Source organism: Apis florea, unplaced genomic scaffold, assembly GCF_048593485.1.
Source record: "Apis florea isolate Af1SG1 unplaced genomic scaffold, ASM4859348v1 contig_3798_pilon, whole genome shotgun sequence".
Lineage (NCBI taxonomy): Eukaryota > Metazoa > Arthropoda > Insecta > Hymenoptera > Apidae > Apis > Apis florea.
The window spans coordinates 2,711,949-2,731,968 of NW_028256860.1; the positions used below are offsets into that span (position 1 = coordinate 2,711,949).

The window sequence follows — 20,020 nt, forward strand, 5'->3', positions numbered from 1 at the left end:
ATTTTAGAAAGATTTTTCGTCCTCGTAGAATTGATATAATTAATCAATTTCCACCTCTATCGAAATAAATTGCGAATCGAAATGCAATGGTTGACCAAGTAATTCGAAACTCCTCGTGGCGTGCCTTCACCCCGTCGCCGAGCACTTTCTGTTTTCATCCGCTCGCTCCGTCCTTGTCTGGACGGTGGGGCGACGCGTCTGGTGGGAGAAGGACGGAGAGGGAGTCGTAGGGCCAAGCAGAGTGGGATTTGGCGCGAGCGAGGAGAGAGGGATGGCGGAACTGTCAGTGCTACATCGGTTCTCTTCACGTAAGGACGAGCCACGGGGATCACCTGCGAATCGCCACTTCCTCAGCCAGGTGAGAGCTTTCCTTTTTCTTCTTTTCTTCCTTCTCTCCTTTTTTTCTTCCGCTTCCGAAAGATTAATCGTCGCGGATTCGCGAGCAGAGTAATTTATGGCGTCTCTCTCTCTCGTGGATCGGTCGCTTTGTAAACACGAGTATTTTGTCGGGGATAAGATTAATCGTTGGAACGGTTGCGAATAAAGTTTTGTCGTTGGGAAGAAGAGGTTAAGGGGGAAAAAGGATGCTCCGCGTGAATTTTATTTGGTAACGTGTTAGGGCAGAGATTGGTTTATTCGAAGGCTCGATCTCGAAGGTAAACCCGATATATTCCACCATGTTTTGATTCGTTTTAATCTTTCCGTACGAAAGTTTGTTTTTACCTTCTGTTTTGTTTCTGAGAATTGTTCGATATTCGATGCTCGATTATTTCTTAATTACGAATATGTGGAATAAAGTGTCGAAGCAAACGTGATTGCATAATTTCGAGAGAGATGAAAGGAGGAATAAACGTTTAAAATTTATTTTTATTTGAAAGGGAAAACTCGCGTCGTAGCGGTTTTTGTATATATCCATCGCAATGGAAGCGACTCTGCGAATCACTGTGCAATGCGCTGATCGTGTTCCTGCACTCCAATTCACTCGAACGATCTTGGCCGACGCGCACGTCGTAATAAATGCACTTATGTCGTTCTTGAGAGACGAATCTCTCGGTTTATTTTCCTGCAAATTATCGTATATAACGTATGATCGTGCCGTTGTTTGTTTTAACGGCACAATTGAGATGGAATTTTTATCCGAGAAATATCGTTGAAATTTCTTCAAGGAAATGTTAATTAATTTAATCTGAAATTTCAAAATTATATAGCTCGTCTAATTTATTTCCTAAAGAAATGAAATGAACTTTCTACAAAAAAAAAAAAAAAGAAAGAAAAAAACGTTTCCTTCTGCATAAAACGAATATACAGCGCATTTATCTTCCGTGATCGCCTTATTATTCCAAAGTGTACACGAACGAATTTGCGAGCCCATCAATGCGCTCCAATTCTCTCGAACAATTCTTTTCGACTTTTCTATGCATCGTTTTTTTTTTTTCTCTCAGTGACAGCTTTTTACTAATCGTTGTATAATAAGAAGAAAAAGTTATACTTTTAACTCTACGGAACAAAATCTTTATTTATGATAAATAATTTATTAAAATGACGTAATAAAAATATCGAATCGACAGTTGAGCTAATTTTCTTTTTTCGACACATAGGAATACGAAAATTATTAATATTTATTTTGATGTGTTCATACAAATTTTATTACAAAATTAAAAATAATAAAGTATTTGAGTATAATTGGATTGGAATTAATTGATTTAACTTTTTGAAAGAAAATCTTAAAGTTGAAATTCTAAAATATAATTCGATATACACGATGACACGTATTTTTATTTTTATTTATATCACGTAATATTATTGTTATATTTGGCAACAAGAAGCATTATTCAGATAAAAATTACATTACTTTCGTTATCAGTCCCTTTACTTTACCATCTTCTCAATAGCTGCACATGTTGACTGTGCAACTCGTCGTTATTAGATGTAATCTACGACTGATAACAATCAGCCTTACAAATTACGAATTTAAATTTTAATTAAAACGAGATTTTTATTATCTTTGTTGCATTTAAGTCTCACTTTATGCAAACAAAAAGGTGATCATGTTGTTGCACGTGGTAATCTTATTACACAGAGTCGCATAAGCCTCTAATTTAATGTTCAGATCGAATATCAGAACAGCCTTTGATATTGATTTAATAAATAATAATATTCTACATTACACGTGTAATTAATTTTATATCTCGGACAAATTAGTTGGACGGAATTGATTTGTTCAATTAGTAAAAATTTCAAGTATATCAACTTCCAAGTTTAATTTTTCAAAATTAATTATTCATCAGTCGGAATAAAATTACAAAAAATACCAAAAATATTTTCAAATCAATTTTAAAACTTTCTTCAAAAGCTCGCATTTCTTAAAGTTTCGGTGCAATATTTCACGCAAGGTTTCCAACGGATAACTCTTTTCCAATCTCATTAAATATACGGTAGAAATTCCCGAACAATCCAATACGGGAAATCAGCAGGTATTCGACCGGGCAAACAGTAAACACATCACGTGCCACCCTTCACCCTTGCACAGAAACGCATCAAAGAAGCCAAATGACTCACGCTCGTCCCAACCATCCTCTTGGACACGCTCGCGCGATTACCGCACGCCCCAATGTATATTCACGTACGTGTATACAGGATGTCGCCGAATTATCGCTATGTACACAGTGGAACGAATAAATAAAATTGCTCCATGTTCCAGATTTTTATCATCGAGATCTCGTTTTCTACGAAAAGAAGACGATAAATAATTAGATAATTAGACACAGTTTCGATCGTGACTTTTATGAAACGAATCGTTCGAAGGCTAATGGAAAAACTTTGAGACATTTGAAACAAAAACCGGAACCGAAGCATTTTTCGAAGAAAACTTTAGCTACTCGACATTATCTCATGGATTGATACTCTCGCGTTTGGGACAGCCTGTATACATTCATGTAAATAAAACACCTGCGAATCGGAGCACGCGATGTATCAAGCCACGTCTCCGCGTTTAATCGTCGACAAAGGGGGCCGCCCAAGTATCGCATCGCGGTTAATTAAAGACGATCCCACGAGGGAGAAGCGGAGAGAATCGCGTCTGGCTACACGTCTGTGCCCGGCCACGGAAGAATGGCGATGATGAGAGATAGAGGAGGCGGTCGAACGAGGCTAAGGTAGAGCCTAGTAGAGCCTGTTAAATCATCGTCGCATTCGCTCACGTTTCGTTTGCAGCAAGATTTTTTTCCGTTTAATATCCTTGACGCGCGCTTTTTGATATCATCGAGACGAGCGATTGGAACGCGTTTCCAGGATTAGATTCGGGCTGGATTAGAAATCGATTAGGGTATCGTATCAATTAGCGGCAGGAAAATAGGATTAACGCTTGTGTGCGGCGGGTGTGTTCTCCGCCCGGCTCGAGCAAACACGTGCGTGCCATGTGCGAATGCGTGGCTAATTGTACATGCGGAGCACGGGTGCTGCGTTTACGTTGTACGTGCTTTCGCTAGCCGAACGCTGTAAATCATGGTTTTTACCATGGCCTCTGTCTCCAACTCTTGTTTGGTTAACGTTAATCGCCGCCGTTAATAGGATACAGGCAGCGTGTGTGTCGGTTGTGATTAAAATAATCCGTCAATTCGTTCGATGAATTGCGAAATTTGAACGTATGAAAAAAGAAAGATCTGAAGAGAGATCTGAGTTATGTATACGGAATACATTTGATACAAATTTTCCTGAAAGGCTTTTCCTTATCGATTGATATATTAAAATACACATTAAGATATCTCTGAGAACAATACTCGTTGAAAATGGAATGCGACAGAGAAAAAAATTAGAAAATTTAGCATTCTCGGGAGGAAGGGAAATATTGTAAGCGCACCATGTGCGCTTCAAGCGGCCAATTTAGAAATAACGTGTTAATATCTCGAGCACACCTGAGAGAAACGGATTGAAAGAGGCATCGAATTCCATCGGAAGCGGGCTCGCGAGCCGTTTAATTATAGAAATGAAGCCGTGTACCTGAGCTGACCATGCCTCATGGGAGTATGGTAATCCTAGCAGAAGTAAGTTTTAGTAAAACTATAAATAATCCGGGCAATAAGAGGAGTCGAACATCGTCGAATACCTGGGTCAGCAGACGTTCTGGTTTAGACGGATTTAAAGGCGCCGCACAACTCTCCGCTCTTACTCTTCGATCCTTCTTCGATTCACGATGGTGTGGAGGGAATGGAGGAAGCAGGATAAGCCCACGCTGATTATTCGCATCGAGAAAATTCGAAATCGTCTCTCTCTGTAAATTCAAATATCAAGCCTTTCCTGTTATGGCGACGCGGTAAATTAATCGAATTAAATCCAGATTTAAATATATGGAACGCGTGTATTGTCGAATTGTAGTATCGAGCTTGTAAAAGTTGATTCGATTCTCTTTTTCCTTTTTGTTTCTTCGAAACGGAGATGTTTTAAAAAGGAATGGTTCAATATGAGTATTAAGAAGGAATCAGAGCGGAGAATTGTATACACACAGGTGATGAAACATATTATCTCGAGAATTCGTAGCAATAAGTGTAACGCATAGATGGAAGCTTTGTTTTTTTTCTACTTAATTCGATTAATTTATAATATTCAAGTTCGGTTGATATTGAATGAATCTGATTTATAAAAAGTTATCTTTTCTTGTTACTTCATTTTCTTTTGATTCACCTTATACCTATCTCACCTCGCTTTTTCTTACAAATTTTAAAAAAATTTTACTTCGACTCGTTTCTCATTACAAGAATCTAAAATATCCTCTGTTTTTTAGGGCTTATCAATTGGAAAACGATTACAAAGTATATGTTCCCTTCTGATTTACCCCTATATTTGGTCATCTGGAAGTATAGTTAGCTTTCCCAATCATCTTTTCAGTCTTTGCAGCTGCGCGAGATCTTATTTAGATCGCGCATAAAAGAGAATGTGTCTCGATTTATTTTTTTACAACGAAAACGAAAACTTCAAATACCTTCCTCGATAAACTTGTATCGTAACAACGCAAGGTTCTACGTCCCGGTTTCTGGCTGAGAAACTTCTCAGAAGAAGATCCAACGCTCGTACTCGATCCTTCGATCTTGATAACGAGCAAGAAGGTGTATATGGCGTCAGGATTCGCCTCGACGCTTCCCTCTCCCTAAACAAGCCATCGAGTTCTAATTCGAGCCACCGAGCAACAACGGGTTTTCCATCGTTCGAGGAATAATCGAAAACGAAGTGGACGACGAAGTGGACGACGTGCTCGTTTCTTAACCATAAAAAGACTGTCCGGATTACGTCATGAGACGTGAGTCACGACGTATAGCTGCTGGCCTAAAAACACTATTGCGACGACAAACGACATCGTGTCGATATAATTTCCTGCGGGGAACATCGTTCGATCTAAACCGATTCCACCGTTTCTTGGAACGAACCTTGGATCCCTTAGATCGATCAGGCTTTTTAGAAACGATGAGAAAGGTGTTTGCCTGCCAAAGGATAATTGTTGGGCACTCTTGTTCAAGAATATAAACTATATCTAAAAGCTATATCTAAAGGTCTGGCTAAGAAGGTATAATTTTTTGATCAGAATTGGTTGGTCCGATCGATTAAGGCAACTTTTAGTGAAAACCCTGTCTCTGCCTGAAAATTGTTCCGATTATTTTTTAATTGGGAAGGTAGGGAAGTCGAGGTTATTATATATTTTTAGCATATTTTTATGTATATAATACAGTTCAATTTCATAAGTTGTGAATTATATTACTCTACTGATACCCCTTTTCGTGCACGTTCTGCCTAGTAAGATTTCAACAAGTTTCTGTGATAAAGTGAATTGAGCTAATATTGTCAGACAAGGATCTTCGTGTAACGAGAATCTTCGAGATGAATTCTATTCCACGAGAGATGGATTTAACGCTTGAAAGCGACACAAAGTATTCGCACGGATATATATTCCGTTTGGCCTTGTTTTCACATGATGCGTTAAAAATTACTGTCTTTCCTCTTTCTTGGTGTAAACTCATGGACGTTTGATCGTTAACCTGTAAGTAATCATGATTGAAGTGCAGCGCATTTTATTAAACATGTAATAAAATTGATAGAAGCTACAAGAAAAATATAACGTGAACAACAAAATTATAAATTAATACGTATCTTTTTCCAGCATTTCCTCTTAATTCGATATCAATACAAATAATGTATAAAAATTGCTAGAAAACGTATTCGTTTGAATATGGTAATATAAAATTTTTCGTATCGTATCACAAAATAAATCAAATTGTATCGTTCTTGTAATTGAATTAGAATAATATGTGTTTTTTTATTATAAAATCATTTCTCATTTCTACATATCCTGCAATTAAATTGAAATATAATACAATAAACACGAAATACGATAGTATAGAAATAGATTCTGCCATCTATCATAATCTTTCCATTCGAATTCATTCCTAGTTTCGTCATATAATTTCGTATTGTAATTATAAAATCGTAATGTTACAGTCTCGAAGCATATACGTATTATAATATGGGAAGAGTGACCACAATTGAAACGTATTGTCACACTACTAGTAATTAATTTATTTCCTAAATTATTTATCTAAACTAATTTGTTCCCTGCGACGAACTTTATCGCGATTCCAAAGAAATGGAACAAGAAGCACGCTCGGGATAATAAGCAAACAGCTAGAGTGTTATAACCGTGTCGCCATAACATTTCTAATAACACTCTAAAATTATAAAAGGATCGTAAAATAGAAAAATCGCAAGATTTTTCCCAATAAAAATACGAAATCGTTGAGGAATATTCGATTAGATTCGCGTATATTAATTAATAAGGCCGGGTTTACATCGAACACGTCTCGAAACACGTATAAGATTCCTTTTACACAGTGAATTACATATCACGTGGCAATGACTTTGCAACGCTTGAAAACCTTTCGGTCTTTACATAGAAATAAAAAGAGAAATCTATACGACGTTATTCGGACTATCCTGATTCATATTACTGTTGAAATTCAATTTCTTCAATTGGATCAACTGTATCACTAAATAGGTTAATTTTTTTAACTTTTATTATTCTAGAAAGGATGACAGCAAAACGATTATTATTATTTAAATTTAATCAATCATCTCTTGAATGATTAAATTCAACATGTTGAAATTCCACTTTTGATTAAAAATTTAAATTTTAAATCTTTTTCCAAGGAAACGAGGTTTGTTACCAATTGTGCCAAAAGTAATTTCGAATCTCCATGGAAAAAGATCGAGGTTCTCTCTCTCTCTCTCTCTCTCTCCCCACGACGTTTACTTCTATACAAAGATGGAAAGGTTTTCGAGCGTGGGTGGGACAAGAGTGGGCCGCAATTACGTTTCCTCGCGCGATCGTTTTTCGAACGCTCTGGGTTATCTGCTGGATGTGATGCGTGCAGAGTTGATCGATGTGCCCGAAGAGTTCGATCGAGGTAGGCGTAGGTGTTATTATGTCGTTCTTCCTTTTTTCAAATCGGTTCACGCGATTTTCCACGCTCGATTCGACGTGAACAGGTGCGCTCGGCTTCGTTTCGCCGTTTTCCACCATTCTTGTCGCGCGTGTCGTTCTATTAATCCAAAATCCATCGTGCCCTATCTCTAAATATTGTGCGAACGAGTGGCTTTTATTTCCGCGACAAAAGGAATGTAAAATTAGAAATCGTTCTCGATTATCCATGATTTCGTTTATTTCGAAAACTATCCGTTCGTTCTTTTTTTTTTTTCTAAATTATTCTGTAATTTTCTCAATTGGACTCAATTCGAGACTGTATCTCGACGATACTCGTTTCGTCGTGTAACTTTTATTCATGCTGGCATTGTTTGTTACTCGCGAGAACAAGAAGGATAAATCACTTATAGATTGCGGGATATAACTGGATAAGTTGAAATATATCTGTAAATTCGCACGAGGGTGGAAAAATTAGAAGATCGTTACAAAGTTTCTTCCTTCGTTTCGCTTAAAGAAAAGGAAGCCTACCGAAATGGAAAACGTTCGCTTCTCCTGCGGTTTTTATTTTTTTCACCGTGAATTTTGCGCTCGAGCGAGAAACGCAAATTTAAACAAAAGAGCCGTTCGATCGCGTGAGTCCGGATTTGCGTGCAACCGGATGCATCCAGACCGAGAGTAATAATCAACGTTCAGGTATAACGTCAGAAAGAGATTCTTTAGAATCTGTTGAAAAAGGCTCGAAATCGTTCTTTCTCCCTCGAACGTGCATACCTTTTTATCGAAAAGTTTAAAAATCGAATGATATTTCGCTGAATGTTCGAATGTTGATTCATTTTCATGGGATAATACGTGTAAGATGTTTTATTGTCGGTATATTTTTTTTTAAAAAAAAGGAAATAAGCTGAAAATTCATTGGTCCAATGCAGTATGAGGTTGAAATGTTATAATGTCGGTTTTAAATTTAGATTCGATTATTGGAGGCATCCACGTGTGAAATTTAGTTTTCTAAGTTATCCTTGGTTTTAACATACGATCGAGGGGATTTATCGAAGCATTGATTGTACGAAGGATCTTTGAAACACTTTTGCGAGATTTTTTTCAATTAAGTTCAACTAAATTTCGAATATTCGTTTATTATGAATTTTAATTTTCTTCATATATTATAAGCCTGATATTTATTTAAAAATTCACGATACCTGATCGATCAATTGCAGTTGTTAGCGGATTAATTTTAAAAGATTTTGTCTAAGAGAATCATTTCTCTTTTCTCATCTTACTTCCTGTTAACACAAATTATTAAAAAATTCTACGCTAGATCGAACGAATATATATATATATATAATATTTGCTGTATATTTTCGCATAAAAGTCTTGAACATGTGTGCGATCAGGATGAATTTCTGTACTAATACATCTCTTGATTTGTTTCAGAAAAAACGGATCACCCGTCGAGTGGTCGCAGAAGGATCGTCGCTTAAACTATCATGGCTGCACCACAGGCCTCATCGCGATTAGAATTGTTGCAGGTACGAATGTTTATCCTTCTTTTGAAAAATATTTCGATGGATTGTTAAAAAAAAAAGAAAAAGGAAAAGTAGGCGAAAAAATATTCGTGTAAAAACACGTAACTCGTACGAGCTGTGCTTCTACAAAGATTTCGATTTTGTGGTATAAATTTTAATTATTTTCTTTCTGCTCCCTTTTTTGAAAACCGACTCTTTGACGAATTCATAAATTGACTGCAAACGTTTATAGGAAATTTAAATTTAAATATAAGTGACGTGAGAAAGTAAAAAGGAAAAATATCGTTACTTATATTTTTCGTTATACATTTCCATAATTTATTCGTACGATTAATTAATTAACAAACATATCGTGCATAAAATGCGAGTATAATATTTTAGCGTTCGAAGGAAACATTAACGAAAGTAAACGATGTATCGTACAATGTATCATATACAACTCATTTTATGAAAAGGAAGGAATTCGTGCACACTTAATACGAAACGAAATCACAACGCATTCCTCGCGATTTATTCACTAAAAACTGCACGAAAACTTGCAATTAGCCTCTAATTATGTGGGAACAAAATTTTTCCCAAACATCCGTTTTATACTGTTGTATAAAACATGAAACTAACAGGGATAAACACCCTTCTGATCTTTACATATAACTGCACAAATTTTTAATCGTCGATATAAACAAGAATCTTCTTACCAAAGTGCAACTTTAAGCAAGGATTGGAAACGCTCGTTTCGTTCGAAATCCCCATCGATGGGTTAAAATCTTTCGCGGTATCCAGGCGATTCGTTTCGATTACCTAACCGTGTTGTCCACGATCGTACGAGTCCTTGCCAATCCCGTAATCTCGAAATACCCGCGAGCTGGTTAAGGCGGTTCGCGCGTTCTCCTTTGGCCCACGTAGAGAGCGCACCGTGGCAGGGCGCATATATGGCATCTTGTTCTTGGCTCGTGTACACGTAGCTAACGGCCCACGTACAGATGTAGCCGAATTCGACGAGCCATGTGTTCCCAACGCTTGTCTAATGCTCTTGCAACCTGGTGATTTGTCGCTACGTGTGGCAGGATTCGATCAGGCGTGTATGGAAAGAGAATGGACGTGTTTCTTTTTCCTTAGAATTGCTACAACATAATGAAGAAATGGAAAATTTCTTCCAGGGAAGAGATATGTATTTTCTCGATCGAAGAAAAATCGGGGATCGATTGGAGAGGTTTGTAGAAATTAAATCCACGTTGTTTTGTGACAATGGTGTAATTGATCTTCGTGCGTCGAAAAGTAACCGCAGGTAGGATCGATGATTGGCCGGAATCGCAGTGTCGAGTAACAGGAGGAGTCAAAGGGGACAAAGGGCGAGGGCCCTTCTCGAGGGAAAGAAAGGAGCGGGCAAAGAGTATCAAAGGGATCGAAAAGAACACGCTTGTGGACGCTTGGCTTGTCAACCGCGACCAGTGGCAAGAGCCGTAACTATATTATATGTGACGTCACTTCCTTCGTCTTTCGAGCCCATCATTCGGCGCACAGGGCCGAGATAGAAATCGTGTCTGACTCGCTCCTGACCTCTCCATCCTCTCTTCTTTTGTTTGAGAATATTTGCGGAAGTTCAAAGTTTATCTCAATTGTTTAATATTCAAGGATGATTATCGATCGAAAATAATTCAATTATTTCGGCAGAGATTTAAAAAATGTAAATTGCCTGGATAAGCTGGATTTTTTCGAATAGGAAATTGAGTGCTTTAGAATAACATTATTATTTCTTTACAGTTGAAATTATGTGATGGAGCCTCTAGGAGAAGTATTTTTTCTCGTATCACATTATATATTTGAAAAAGATTAATTTGCAAAGAGCAACGTATAAACTTACCTATTGGTAAATCATACAAATCATATATCGAATATTGACTATATCTCCCCGATATTTGTTTCTCATAAATGTTTCGAGAACGAAGTCGCATTGCCAGGCACTTTCATCGTATTTTTCCCTCTTTTTCTTCTGAAAATTTCTGAATATCGACGCTGCAATAATATAATTGTATTGATTTCATTTTATTTGAACATACAATTATCACCAGATCTTGATAAAAATAATAATTCCCAATGTGTTTGGAAAGAAACGACGAGTGAAATGATTTTCGATTTAGATTGGGAACAAGTAGGGAAAGGATTTTCACCGTGCTTTCGATACATAAATAATGCACAAAACGTGTGCATATCGCGTACGCTGGCGTACAGGTCGATTCTTGGCCTAAATCTCGTGACACGTTCTTTTTATCCTTTAATCCTTGTCGTCGACCTCTTCTCAGATTTTCCGACACGAAATCAACCCGGTTGACGTCGCTCCGTGAGAAAAAAAAAAGAAATAACGTCCCCCGACACCACACAATCACAGTTTATCAACGCTTTGCATAATTGCATGCATCGGCCTCGCAAGTATATAATTTCTTTTTTTTTTTTTTTTTTTCCCCACGAGATATAACTGTATATAACTAAATCCACGGTTGATATTATACGCGTATATACACATATTATTCATTAAGTTGTCATCGCGCAAACGAATCTGCTATAAAGCGGCAAGTTAATTATAGCGAGATTGCAATTGCCTGTGCGATGAATGAATATTTTAAACGATGAAAAAAAATGTAATGTGTTGAGAACGTTTAAAAAAAGAAAAAGAAAGAAAGAAAAAACGTGACTTTATGCGCGCGATAAAATCAGGATTAAATCTCTCTGGGTGAGATTAGATACGAGGGAAATTTGATATACGGATGCGGCAATAATTTAGTAATTTTGTTTCAAAAACTGTGATAGATGTCGGTGTATATCTGCGTGATATGTATCGTTTAAGTCGGACGTTTAATGCTGGACGTAATTAACGACGTTGGTGTTATAAGTCCACGTTAATGTCTGATAACGTGATAACGAGTTATCGTTGAACACCGATTGTTTACCGTCGTAAAACACTTATGCAACGGTAAAAACTTGAGATAACCTATATAGAAGGGAGGTTGAATTATCGCAAAGATCGTACTGCGTAGGAATAGAGGAATACTTTTGTCGAAGAAAATATACGTTTTCGGGGAAGTTATTCGAGTAACGAAGCTTTTCGACAGAGGGAAAGAACAAATTCATTTTATTTTGAGAGAAATAAAAAGCCGAAAAGTAAATTTGACTACTTCTTGGATTACAATTACACGAAAATATATGAGTGATATTTAAAAATTATTATGTACATTTGATGAAAAATTAAATATTGCACGTGTCTTGCACGTGTCTGGTACGTAACAATGATGTATGAAAAAATTTATATGTAACGAAGAATAATTTCATTTCTCTCGATAAACATACTCGAGAAACATGGCGAGCCGTGAACAAAAAGCGGATGATTCGTTCCTACAGAACATCGTGTCGACGTTGTCAAAGCGGAAAATGTAATTTTCTTTCGTGGTGGATGACAGGTGCGATGAATCGTTACGTCGCGTTACGTCTCCGAATCGACGACGGCACCATCCTTAAAAAGAGAATACCATCCGGGGGATAGGCAGCTAAGTCGGCTAAGAGCAACGAGCTGCCAACGATAACGAGTCCGCTTGGTAATTACGTTGCTTAACTGGCCAAGTATCCCGCGAAATTACAATTACAAATCGCCTCGAGTCCCCTCATCAATTATTTATACAGCGGGATCACCGTTACAGCCAACGTTGGTACACAGCTCGAAAACCCAGATTTTCAGATTTATCGGATAACACACTTCGCGCCGTTATTCTTTTTTATATTTTTTTTATTTTTCTTTTCTTTTCTTCTTTCCCCCTCCCCCTTCCCCCCCTCTTTTTATGAAAAAAGCGTTATGTATAGAATCGCACGAAGAGAAAATTGTTGTGAAATTTGTTGCACGGCGAAAAAATTGTGGGGGGTCGATGATGGTTGACCAGGGTTGAGAAATTTCTTCTTTAATCTTAAGGAGAGCACGCGCAAGTGTCTCGAGATTGGAACACGTGTGTGCGATTGTCGGGCAGGGATGAATTTGAAGTTCTGTAATTCCTTTAATGTATAATTAATTTGAAGGAAAAAAAAAAAAAAAAAACAATAATTTTAAATGGTAGACTTCGAATAAATGGACTGTAAGAAGATGGGTTCAGATCGTTTGGAAATATTGTGAAACCTGTTTTTCATTTAGTATTTCGAAACGTCTGAAGAAATCATCTGAAGTTTTACCATTTTCTTTGCTAGAATGATTAAAGTAGACTGTTTCTCTAGATCTCTAGATTGCGCGTGTTGACTTTCTAAACTTTTTTTTTTTAAAAAGTTGGAAATATCGAATTCAATCTCATCGTTGTTATTAAAGATCATTTGTTATTTTCGCAATGCTATAAAAGAAAATATAGATTTCCATTTATTTAATTAACGTGTTCGCATTAAATTGAGTTTGAATTTTGCTTAAAAGGCTGGAATGAGCGGTGAAAGATGGTGCATAATTACTTATTTTGAAGTTCAATCAACTTACATAATATACTTTTGAATATAGAATTTTTCAAAAATAATAAAATTCAGAAATCTTAAAAAAAAAAAAAAACTTGAAAAATCTAACGACTATTTTGTTACATATATTACATATATTATGGAAAGCTGAATCACAGAATGAAAATTCAAAGATTCGTAAATTTCGTTAAATATCGTAAAATTTCGAAGGAAAATCTAATTTCTAATAAAAAGATATCGAGCGAAAGAACTTAATCGCGATTTCTTCTTCCACGTTTCGAGGAGGAAGCTTCGATGCCGAGAGGAACAGCTTTCTTCTGGGCCAGTCTGTACAAATGGTGGATGTGTCAGGATCCTCTTAGAAAACGCGAGGGAGCATGGACGGAAGGAAAACATCTTTACTTCTCCCTCGTTTTCTGTCGGGCAGAAAAGAAAGACAGCAATTGCTTTTCTCCGGATCGTTAGCGGCCGGTGAACCGCGATCCAACGATTAAACGAGGTGTTTGTATCAATTTTTTCCTCTCATAACTTTTTCCACTCGTTTCCTTGATAAAAATGTTAATTTGAAAGGGAATTATATTGTTCGCCTCGGATTCGATTAAACTTGACGGCCTGTAAGAGAAATCGTAATAGAGATCCTGGTGTTTTACAATAATTGCGAATTTCGAAGCGAGAGAAATCGTATTTCATTTAAAATTATTAAAAATTTTTATCGATAAAATGCACAATGATAATAATAATTTAACGATACGATTATAATACGATATTGATAATAATGAAAACAATTGCAAAAAAAAAAAAAAAAAGAAAAGATCGTGAAAAGAGAAAGATAGAATTTATATTCTAAAGTTTCAAAAATACTTCAAAAAATTCAAGAGGATTGTTTCATTGCTTCGTTTAATTAATTGTTAAAAAAAGACACAAAAAAATGAAAGATCGTCGAGCAATATTTCGCATCTTCATTCGTAGCTAAATCAAGCAAATGCACAATTGTGGATATATAATGACGTAACGAGTCCTCTAAGAGGATATTTTTTTTTTTTTTTTTTTGCTCAGTCGCACCTTCCAACTTGGAAAGGTCAAGCGTGGGCATTAAGAAACGTATCGTAGTTATGGTCAAGCAATTTTACGCGTTAATGTCTACGAGAAAATGCGCATATCCGACTTCCTAGAATCGAATCACCTACTCAAGTCAGACTCGAAGAACGATCTATTCGATAAGTAAATTCTTCTACACGAAGAAACGTGTAAAGTGTGTTAATATATTCGTACAACACCTTCGAAGCATCGATTCTGGATCAGAGATCAGAGCAAATACGAAAGTTGGTATGTAAAATTGTCGGATAAGATTTTATTTATTAAATCGAAAACAATTGAATTTTGGTTAGAACGAGATGATAGATATATTATTTTATAAATATATAAATAAATTTCAATTTTACATATTTTATACTTTTTATCTGTGAACGGATCCTCCTAAAGATGATCCCACGAACGAAATAATTGGGATAAGTCTTACGTTGTTGATGAAAAATAAATGAAAAAAATGAATTCGATTTTTCACAATCGTGAAAAATTCGTACGTTCTGCTTACGATTGAAAATTTTAAGCTTTTTATAAAACACGTAAAAATTGACATTTCGTGATATTTCACGATACATAAATGTAATATGTATTCGTCCAATTCTTTTATTATTTGATTTATAATCTTTTCGAATTTACCGTTGACAAATTTGAACGATAAAAAAATTATGCTACATATATTTTTTTTTCTACGTCTTTTATAAAACAAATTAATATCGATTTACCAATTAATGATATTTGTAATTATTTGTAAATTATTTACAATTTTTTTTATCTTTTGCATTAAAATATTTATAATATTTGAAAGAAAATTACTATCACTAATGTATTGTAAAATGTATCGATATTAAGAATCGACGAAAGTCACGGTGCGATACGTAAATCGCGCCGCAAGAAATGGCAACAAATCGATTGTATACATTTCGAACGTAATCGTTTTCCGGACACGATCGTGTTTCTCTCTGCTCGTCGAACGAATATTATAGAACGCTTGTTAAATAAATTAACGATCGTGAAAATAATTATAAATAAATTAAATGATTATCGTAAAAAAAATCTGTGAATAAGGAAAAACATTTACATTTCCAACGCGTATTTCGATTTGACGAATAACCTCGAAAAAATTCTCGAGCAAGGCCTACATTCGAAAATTACATTAAAAAAAAAAAATGGCATCCTGCAGGGATCTCGCAAAATTTAACCCAGAACCGTCAATTTCTTTAAATTTAATTCGATCGTTTCATCGATTTTCTTTCCGTTCGCGTGACAACGTATTAAACCACCCGTTTTATGGAATCTTCGTCCAAGGCACGGTCTCAACGTCGTAAAACATTTTACATACGAGGCACTTTGTTCACGTGCGCTCGATAATCGCGTCCTCCACAATTGCTCGCACAATTATCCTCGCGAATTATTCGTGAACAAATCTTTTGACGTGATAGATAATGGAATCTTACATTAAGAAGAGACGCCAATTTTGTTGATCTAGCTGCATTTTTCTTCTTAATTTTTCGCTATTCCATTTCCTTGCAATCTTGCTTTAAGCAATTTTAAAGGCTATTATATATTATCGAGGGAAAAATTCTTTTTGTAATAATTTTTAAACTTCTTTTTTTTGTTTATTAGGATAAAATATAATAATATTTAGAAGAAATAAATATTATTTTCAAATGATTTATTTGATTTGGTTTCAGATAATAATAAAAGAAAATGTGAGTAATAAGGTTCTTTGCAAAAGAAGTATATTTTATTATCAATCAAAAAATACAAAAAGAAAATCTAGATTATGAGTATAGTAAATGAAGTAACTTTTAAATAACATCTTTATACTTTTGCAATTACATCGAACAAAAAATCAAATAATTATTTGAAAAAGATTTATCTCTTCCAAAAGCACCATCTATTGAACGAATCGTTTGCGTTTTCTCGCCATTGCTTACCAATAAACAGCATTATGAACGCGGCATAAAATTATTCTTACGTATTTTTACACGATTTACACGAATAAATAGTAGCATATGCTCTCGTTCCTTAGATAAGGGACTTGCCCTTTTTCGCAGGAACTGCATTTTACGAGGTGCGTTGTCTCTGTGTTCCTATCCCGCGATCCCTATCTCAAAGCGTTTAGTTTGTTTCACAAACACTTTGCGTGCCACGATAATGAAAATCGATAAAGTTGGCCCGTGTCATGGTTGCAACGATATCACGTTAATAAACCATAGGTTTTTGAAGTCGTTGATATTATGTAGATGCACGTGAAATGATGCGATAAAACCTGTAACCCTTTACACGATCCAACCAAGGACCGTGATTAAGTAGTTTATACCCGGTGAACAATTTTCGTAAAAACTCGTTTCTAATTTGAATCTATTTTCGTATTGATTTCGATGGTGATCTCGAATTTTCTTATGAAAGGGCGAAGGAAGGGATAAGGTAAAAAATATCGAGGTCTGTGTATTTTTTATTGCGAGCAATTTTGACTTATTTTTTTATATTATATTTATTATACAATTATAGATAAATTTAATAATATTTATCTGAATTGTTTACGTAACTATTACATATCACTTTTCGTCTCAGTCTTTAGAATTTAGTTTCATAAATTTGTTCGCATCACGAGAAAAAGAGAAAATAAAAATATTTCGACGTAAATAAAATGACGAAAAAAAAAAGAAAAGAAAAGAATCGAAACAAAATTCTTTTCAAATTTTTTAACTGGAATTCACTGTAAAATCAGGGATGATTAATCGAGTTGAAATTATTAGAGAGATGTGTTGCTCGAACAGTGTTACACGAGCATCCCATCACTGGGACAAATTGTTTCCTTTATGACATTGTTTAATTACTTGGCCAGTTATACACTTTCTGAAACGCTTCAGTTACACGCGAGCTACCAGGACAGTTGACTTCCAGGAAATTCTGTAAAAAAAAAAAAATTAATTAGGACGCGAGTGCATTAGTGAATGCGCCCATTCGGATTCCTCGGCCAAGGAATTGTCATTTATTTTATTGCTTTCGAGTTTCGAGGAATTCGAAAAATTGCAATATCGAAATCGTTACATTTATCTCGTTATTTAATATTGGAGAGTAGAATGTTATGTCGTATCGTGCTCTATCTGATAACCTTTTTCTGTTACTTTTCTTAATTATATTAACGATCTGTGATAACACTAGAAATTTTTTGGTAATTGAACCAGTAAGTATTTTATATCGAGTATTTTATTTTCCTGATTGCAATATTAAATGAACGAATCATTTGGACGCCAAATTGATTAATTCCATATATCGTTGAACGTTCCTTAATTTTTTTATCGAACATGATCGGTATTAAATTAAATTGTTATTGACAAATTAGCATTAATATTATTAGATTACGAGAAATTTTCTAATTTATAATTTTCATCGTATATTACGGATCGTTATCTTATACGAATGAAAAATTATTCTCATAATTCCGGGTCGATCGTCACATTTCCTGTGAAAACCAACAAGTGTTCTCGTTCATGATAAGAGATCATTTAAAAATCTGACTAATTAATAATATCAAGTGGTACAATGAAATTTTAAATTAGTTTATTATTAATTTATAATCAATAATAGTATAGTATATTTAAATAAATTATAACAAAAAGTTCTATTTTTAATCAGTCTATAATCATTTGAAAAATCAGGTAACTATAACTACTCAGTCTCCAAAATCCAATTCGTACGCTAGATGTTTGATTATCAAGATTATCGAAAGAATTGGGGGGAGGGGGGGAGGGGGGAAATGAAGAGAGTGAGGAGCTGTTTATAACTAAAAACGATATTAGTCGTGGTCTATTTATCCTCCAACAAGTTGCACGCTAAATTGTATCTATCTTTCATCTTAATCGACCCACGCGTGGATTCATTATCGTGTATGCACACGATACGTGCATACAGGGTGTCCCCATAATTTTCGTACAAATTCTTCTACCTTGTTCGAAATAATAAAAAATGATTACACAGATAAAAATCTCTTAAATGATTTATTAAGCAATTATAACGAAAATATGGGACGTGAGAAAACTTGATACGATACGTGTATAAAAATATGGAACGTGAAGAAACTTAATTTTATATACGTATCTACACCCCCATTCAAAAATCTCAAAGTTTATTTTTAATGCTTTATCTTGATCATTAATTGCATATTGTCTTTTATTAAAATCTATAATATATCTTTTATACTATGTAGTTTAAATTCAATATTAATATTTGTGCGATGGCTAGCTAATGTTTCCAATTTTTCCAAATATATACAGAATATGTTTAATTATAAATATCGAAAGATAAAATTGCAATTTATTTTTCAAGTAAAATAGAAAATACTTCGTTTAATATTCAAGATATTAACAATTTTGATACGTGTATGTATTTCTTTCTTTCTTATTCACATTATAGAAAATTTATTCATAATAATTGTTAATCACAATATAATTATCCGATGACACTCTCATCTTATTTTTACATAGAATGCATATCGTTAAATTTAAATACAAGATGCGTCGAAGCAATGAAACATTCTCTACTAGAAATTATAATAACACCTTGTACATACAGATGTCCTCTCGATGAGTTATAGCAACGATTCAGGGTACTTTTTAATCGAAACCCATATAACCGGATGAAATGTTCGTTCAACTTTCTATGTGTCGCGCTTTGAAGAGAGGGCCATCAATTGAAAGCACCAGAATCGCAAATCTACGCGTGCAATCGTACTCGATGTTAACGAGCGAATTAATTAGCTTTGATTTGGAAGTGCTCGATTGATCAGATTGAAACGCATCCCTTGAATTAGTTATGCGCGCATAAAGTAGAATCGAAAGGAATTTTTATGGAATTTTCTGAAAAATGTTTCTTAATTTAATATTTTAACAAAACGATTTCGCGAATAAAATTAACTCCTATGGAACTTTAACTCGTCTTGAAAATTGACTTTCTCGAATGTTAATAAAATCATATGTTACACACTTTTTACCCTCTTTAAACGATTATCGAATAATTTATACGGAAAATCAATTTACGAATTAAAAGTTGCTTGTATCGAGTTCGGTTCGAACCCATCGCTCGTTTTCAATTCGAGGAAAAAAGGGAGGAAAAATTAGAGAAATAAGTTTCACGTAAATTCGATCGGTTAGATCGCATTGTCTGTCGGGAACGCAGAAATCCATGTGTGCAGAAACGCACACGGGGCAACGGGAGAAAGCAAGGCTCGACGGAGTCGTTAGGATGGTCGACAGAGCGAAAACCAATCATCTCGCACGAGCGACGATGCTCTCGAGGAACCTTGAACTCTGCACTCGACCAAGTTGGAATTTCTACACTGCATCGCGAATCGAGGGGGATGACATGGATCCCCTGTTCATTCGCGAACTGCATAACGCAGGGAATAAAAGCGTGCTCCATCGGAATTGACCGAGACTGGGTCACGGAAGTATTCGAGCGCTCGGCA

General features: G+C 35.3%; 1 protein-coding gene across 2 annotated transcripts in view; it reads left to right on the plus strand.

The window, feature by feature from the left end:
* The first annotated feature begins 217 nt into the window (after positions 1-217).
* LOC100868905 (uncharacterized) overlaps positions 218-20,020 on the plus strand; it is a 39,868-nt gene continuing 20,065 nt past the window's right edge. For both annotated transcript variants that reach the window (XM_086915846.1, XM_086915848.1), the window contains exons 1-2: positions 218-358; positions 8,897-8,991. In XM_086915846.1, coding sequence (XP_086771972.1) covers positions 8,950-8,991 — 42 coding nt within the window. In that variant the 5' untranslated portion in view covers positions 218-358; positions 8,897-8,949. The remainder of the gene's footprint in view (positions 359-8,896; positions 8,992-20,020) is intronic.